General features: G+C 41.4%; 1 protein-coding gene across 1 annotated transcript; it reads left to right on the top strand.

Moving 5' to 3' along the window:
• The first annotated feature begins 4,678 nt into the window (after positions 1 to 4,678).
• Positions 4,679 to 5,913, top strand: LOC117540615 (zinc finger BED domain-containing protein 4-like). The gene is made up of 2 exons (XM_034207393.1): positions 4,679 to 4,976; positions 5,222 to 5,913. The coding sequence occupies exons 1-2, from the start codon at positions 4,792 to 4,794 to the stop codon at positions 5,508 to 5,510; spliced, it is 474 nt and encodes a 157-aa protein (XP_034063284.1). The 5' UTR covers positions 4,679 to 4,791; the 3' UTR covers positions 5,511 to 5,913.
• Positions 5,914 to 7,039: the final 1,126 nt, after the last annotated feature.

Raw genomic sequence — 7,039 nt, 5'->3', positions numbered from 1 at the left:
ACTACTTAAACCTTTGAGAAAACACATTTTCCCACCTCAGGCATACAATCTCAATAATTACTAGGAGTTTCCTTCTTACAAAAAGTTGTTTGGAGTTCAACCCCGTCACAGCCAACTTGGAGTCTGTGTGAATATGATTCAAAAAGATATTCAAGTAATAATTATTGTTGAACCTTAATCATCAGAAGTCCCTTGTTTAGGATCACCTATGTTAAGTAGATTTTTTCTAGACCATTAGTAGACCATTTGGCTGCAAAAAGGGATCATTAGAACTAGGGATGCACCGAATATTCGGCCACCGAAAATTATCGGCCGAAAATGGTTAAAAAGGCCTTTTCGGCTTTCGGCCGAAAAAATATCATCGAATGTCAGAACAGGCTTACGTTGGTAACCTAACGTGTTGTTGTGATGACGTAATAAAGACGCGGCGACCATGCTGGATGCAATCGTACCTGGAGGGGAGAGAACAGATGGTGGAGGTAAACGGTACTCTGTCCCCCCCCCCTCCCAGTGAGCTGTGGTGTTCCACAAGGAAGCATATTAGGTCCGTTACTGTTCCTAATTTATGTAAATGACATGTCATCAGCATGTGACTGCAACTTGTTCCTGTTCGCGGACGACTCAGCCCTGCTGGTCTCTGACAGGAACAGGTTGCAGGTTGAAAAAACCCTCAGCTCCGAGCTCGGCAGAATCTGCACCTGGCTCGCCGATAATAAATTATAATTACACCTGGGTATAACAGAGTCCATTCTCTTCGGTTCGAAACATAATCTCAGCAAATCCGACGACTTCTCAGTTGCAGTGGGCGACATTATTGTCACAAGTAAAAAGGAAATTACATAGGATCTATTCTTGAGGCAAACCTCTCCTGTGACAAAATGGCATCCAATGTAATAAAAAAAGTCAATCAAAGAACTAGATTCCTATACCGGATCTCCTCTCTGGTAAACAAAAACACCCTGAAAACTCTGGCAGGAGCACTCATTCAAGGGTACTATGACTATGCTTGCACGTCATGGTACCATAGCACCTCCAAGGCGCTAAAAATAAAACTTCAAACATCGCAAAATAAACTGGTCAGACTACTGCTTGACCTTTCATCTAGAACCCACCTCACCTCTGCCCACTTTGACAACCTAGGATGGCTTAGAGTAGACGACAGAGTACAGCTACTTGCAATGGGCCTGGTCTACAAGATCCACTACACCCCTATGGTACCCATGTACATGTCAAAATTCTTCCCAAAGGTCAAGGAATACCATGATCATAACACCAGAGGGAGCTCCACAAATCATGTGAAACCCAGATTTGGCACAAAAAAGGGGGAATACACGTTTCGCAATTATGCCACATCAAGGTGGAACGCTCTTCCCACAACTGTAAAGGAAAATAAAACTATACTTACCTTCAAAACCTCTCTTAAAGAGCACCTTCGGGGGAGAGCATTGCAAAACTGGCCCCGGTAATGGTACAAATCTCAACCTGTCGTTCAATGGACAGCTTCCCCCCCCATCTATGTATATACTCGCATTTTAGACTCTGTTACTAACTGTATATCTGTAGACTTGGTATGTCTTAAATGTCCGGTTAGGATGTATTAGAACGAAATCTAAAATGAAAATTGTAAACAAGCAATCTGTATGTAAAAAACCACCTGTATGTAAATTGTAAATAAGCCATCTGTATGTCAAATATGTCTTATATGTCTTAAATGACATGATGAATTGGAAATGGGGGACCCTGATGTAAACAAGACGAAAGTCTTTCTCTGGTCTGCATCCCCTTAACAATTGTATGTTTTGAGCTGTACTGTACTGTACCCAATATACAAGCTGTTAATACACTTTTCAATCAATCAATCAAAACCATGCTCGCGGCTGGCTCACAGCCAACATGTCTGCCGCTTGGAGATACTTCACAATATCAGAGAAAGAGGCGCGGATTGCGATTTGCAAAACGTGTTCAGCTGACATTTCTCGAGGGGGTGTAACTGCAAAGACTTTCAGCACTTCGGGATTACTCCACCACTTGAAATCTAAACACCCTGACAAATATGCGAAGTATGATGAAATCACCAGCGCACAGAAAAAAAAAGTCCTTCCCAGCACCCCGACTCCTTCTGTGGCGGACCTTTTTGAAAAGGTTAAAAAGTTTCCCAGTGATGGTCCTAAGGCAAAGGGCAAAGGGCATTACTCGGAAGTTAATGGAATGCATCGCCATCAACCGTTTTCTGTCGTACAGGACGTTGGATTTCGTAGGCTTATTGAGCACATTGACCCACGTTATTCCTTGCCTAGCAGACGACACTTAGCAGACGTGTGCTTACCTGAACTGTACAATGTCGTTGCTAATCACATCCATGAGCTCTTGGCTACAGATATTACAGCCATCAGCTTCACGACAGACATATGGAGCTCAGACGTAAGCATCACCAGTATGCTCAGTCTAACTGCACAATGGATCGACAAGGATTTTAAACTGCAAAAGATTCTGCTGCATTCGCAAGAGTTTAGGGGGTCTCATACAGCACAATCCATCTCCTTGGCATTCGCCAATATGTTCGACACGTATGGCATATCGACCGACCTAAAGTGCACGCAATAGTCAGTGATAACGCAAGAAATATGACTAAAGCTATAGAAGAATGCAATCTGAGTGGAATACGCTGCATGGCCCACACTCTGCAATTAGCTGTGAACGAGGGAGTGTTGGCTCAACGCAGCGTAAAAGATCTGTTGGCCATAAGCAGAAAGATTGTTGGTCACTTCAAACATTCTCAACTGGCCTATTCTCGCATTGAGCCAATACAAGATGAGCTTGGAGTAACAACGAAACGGTTCCAACAAGATGTGAGTACACGGTGGAACCGTACTTATTATATGCTGGAAAGCCTCTTTGCTCAAAAGCGAACCTTGGCTACATACAGCGCAGATCATGATCTCCCCGCATCATTCACTCCAAACCAGTGGATCTTAATGGAGAACATTCTCTCCATTCTTGCCCCATTCGAACAGCTAACTAGAGAGATTAGCTCATCTGACGCATCGGTGGCAGACGTCATCCCTTTACATGCGGCTCTAAAGCGTCTTCTAAGGAAAGAGGTTGAAACGGACCGTGGAGTAAAAACTATGAAAAGTACACTCTTGGAGTCTGTCAACCAGGGCCGCCCCTGGCCAACTTGGGGCCCCAAGCGACATTGTGAGATGAGCCCCCCCCCCCCCCAACCGACAGGAGTGAACTTTTTTTTTTTGGAAACAAAGTAGGCTACTTTGCAAATATAATTCCTGTTTATTATTATTATCAACGGTTACTTTTGTATACAGTGAGGTAAATGGTAAATGTGCATGTATGTCGCTCAGTATGCGTTTACAGGTGAATTTTGCATTTCCTGCCAAATACTAGCCTCAAAAAGATAAAAACATAATTAAGGCAAATAAACTACTTCTACTAATAATAATAATCATAATCAATTCAATAATAAAAATACTATATTGTTTTATTATAATATAGTTGTAATATAGTCAAGACAAAACATGCTTATGACATGCTCAAAAACTGATATTTCTTAAATCTGTATTCAAACGTAGTTCCCTCTGTCAGCAATGTATCAACAACTACACACACATTTCTATCAGTGTTTCTCTGTGTTGTGGTTGACATGATGATGACTGTTAGCAGTTAAGGGGAGAGGCTGAGCATCACCATGAAATGTGCAAATTGACATAAAAATGAATAAAAGGGGAACAAATGCTCCATGTTTTTTAGGCTGTAAACTTTAACTGTTATGTAAGCCAAGTAGACAGACAGTATCACTCTTCCTCCTGTACATTAGCAGATAAAAGGCATAACATACTTGAATGAATGGTAAATAAAGAATACTGGAAATAACTGCATCTCCATTAGCCTATATGCTCTGCAGAGACTGCCTTCTTCATGTCGTGAATTGCAGCTGATGTTTTAAGATGGCAATTGGCAATTTGACTTATACAACATTCGTAAGTTGTACATTTGACTCATACAATAACCCACCTTCGAGTGATGCACTAGTTTCTTCATGTTTTGTTTTTTGCGCCGGACTGAAACTGTCTTTTCACCGACATCTCTTCACCTGCACTAGTGGCCGTATCAAAGCCGTGATTGGTCAGATGTCGATTCATTGCAACGGTGTCGGGTTACAGACGTGCTCCTCTTGTCACCTCTCACTCTCACGGCCCGTCCACACAGCGGCGTGCGTTGAAGCTTCCAACGCTTCTGCCTATTCACTTTGAATGGGGTGACGTCACTTTTAGCCGAACTGCATCGTGGGAAGCGACGCGGAGCGTTGCTGGCGTGGCTCGCTGCAAAAGTTGAGCAATGTTCAACTTTTGACGCCTCGGCAGAAGCATCAGCCAATCGAATCATATGCCAGTACAAGCTCTAGCCAATCAAACCGCTGCTTGTGTGTCAGGGGCGGGAGATTCATGTGATTGGTTGTTGGTCGAGTGTCAGACACGCCCACCGACAAGCGTCAACGCACGCCGCTGTGTGGACGGGCCGTCACTCTCGCGGGGGGTGCGCGGAGAACTGAACGGAGAACTGCGCACAGCAGCTGAGGCCCTCTGGGCGGGGCCCCCTGCGCAAGGCGGGGCCCCATGCAGCCTGCGTGATTGGCCTGTAGGGAGGGGCGGCCCTGCTGTCAACACACGTTTTGCTGATATCTACTCTGATCCCCTGTACTGTATCGCGACTGTACTTGACCCGCGATATAAAGACAATTATTTTGATGCGGGGAAAAAGCAAAGCGCACGAGACATGATCCAGGCTGTGTTGGATAAGGAGAACCCACGAGAGGAGGCTGCTGCGCACAGCACAGGAGACGTGACGCAGACCACAGAAAAAAGGGCTCGTCTGTCTACAGCAGAGGAGGAGAGGGGGCAACCACCCTCGTTGTCTGATATGTTCAACGAGATCATGGAAGAGAATACTACCCCAAATAGGTAGGCTACTCTGTTCTGACTTGGTTACTTACTGTACTATGTGCTACTGAATGTGATATTTATTAGTACTGTATGTGCTGCTATGTAATATGCTCTTAATGTTGTAATTTCTTTTGACATGTCAGATGATTTTATTTGTCTGCCAAGTGATCTGGCATGCGTAAATATATATTTGACTAAATGTTCATTATGCACTGTCCCTATTTTAAATACAATCTTATTCTCTCAAACCTTTCAAATGCCAGGCTGGTGACAAGCTCAACCGCTCAACAGTTAGATGATTATCTCTCAGAAGTACCCATCCCCAGAAGCGAGAACCCTCTTGGATACTGGAGAAACAAACAAGACCGCTTTCCTGACCTGGCCAAGGTGGCACGCAAGTATTTGAGTGCTCCATGCACAAGCACTGACAGCGAGAGACTGTTCAGCGCTGCCTCTCATGTGCTTGATGAGAAGAGGAACAGACTTATGGCTGATAAAGCAGAGAAGCTACTGTTCATTAAAAAGAACCTCCCACTTTTCCTTAATAAGTAGACAAGGCTGGCTTATCATAGGCTTATCATAAGCTTATCTAGTTCTACATGTCTACTCTATACCCACTTTCCTGAACAATTTTCATTGTGAGTTATAATTCACCATCTCAGGTTATCATTAGGGGGAAATGACAGCAGCACAGTGTTCAATATATTGTACTTTCGGTATCTAAATTATACAATGTTGTTTACATTGCTCATGAGGACAGACCACCTTATTTGCAGATTCTTGAAATTGTAATTTAATTTGTAATTGATTGTGGATTTTGTATCCAGTTTTCACTTTATGTATCTTTATACAATGTTTACTACTTTGTTTATGAGGCCTTATTTACAGATTCTTGAAATTCAATTGTAATTTCATTTGTAAATACTATAGTTACATTCATGTGGATTTATCCAGTTTGCACATTTATATGCATGCACTTATAGGTGCATTTGTTGTTGTTGAAGGCCTGGCTGTTACAGTCTTTATTTACACTATTTTGTTGTAGGCCTACTGGCCTAGATGTTTATGCAGTTTTAAAGCCCCTTGGCTTTGTTCTGAATGCACTTTGTTGTAGTTATCCTACAGAGAAAATAAATGTACTGTATGCATTCAAAAGTGCTGAATAAATGTTTTATGGACCCATAATAGTGATTATTATTTAAGTTAAGTTTTGCCATAATCATGTCTATTTCCATAATCAGGTAGCTGAACAACATTGGTAAAAAATGTATACATTATATATATATATATATATATATATATATTTCTATTAATCATTTTCGGCCTTTCGGCATTCGGTTTTCGGCCAACTGTTTCCTATTTTCGGTATCGGTTTCGGCAAAGAATTTCCCATTCGGTGCACCCCTAATTAGAACTTTATCCAACATCGGCCTTCAAATGTTATCAAAAATATGCATTCAACTTAGAATTTTGTTTAGGTTTCATATTTTGTCTGATTATCTTGTACACTGTAAACACAATACAACACTTCAAAGTTCATATTAAGTTCATATCACTAAAATATTAATACAAACCTATTAAATAACAGGGTTGAACTCAGCATGACAGGGTTGAATATGATAACAGGGTTGAAAGGACAACACATTTTTCTATATGGTATGGATTTATTTAGCTGAGCAATTAATGATTATGCATTCAATTCAATGGAAATTCAATTGAATTACAGCTGAACTATCAAAAACATTTGATACAACATGAAGTATTTAAAATCACATTTAAAAAACATCAAGCACAAATTCATCAAAAACATGAATGGAATGAATCAGTCCATATGGTCAGCAGTAACAACAATAACTAATAAAATGTATAATGTAAAATGTAACTAATTTTGATTGCTAATTTGGCTACTAATATTCAGTACATAACGTTGAACTCTGAATATTTGTTTGTGAAGTGTTGCTTCATCCTTTAATCAGAAAGCCTGGCCCACACTTCTTTCTCAATTTCCATGTGTCGTGATGTCACAGGCTTAAGGGGTGGGATGAGCTCAAGCACATCATCAAACATATACCACAGCACAT

Source organism: Gymnodraco acuticeps, unplaced genomic scaffold (genome assembly GCF_902827175.1).
Source record: "Gymnodraco acuticeps unplaced genomic scaffold, fGymAcu1.1, whole genome shotgun sequence".
In the NCBI taxonomy this organism is placed as follows: domain Eukaryota; kingdom Metazoa; phylum Chordata; class Actinopteri; order Perciformes; family Bathydraconidae; genus Gymnodraco; species Gymnodraco acuticeps.
This window is presented reverse-complemented; position numbering and strand designations above follow the sequence as displayed.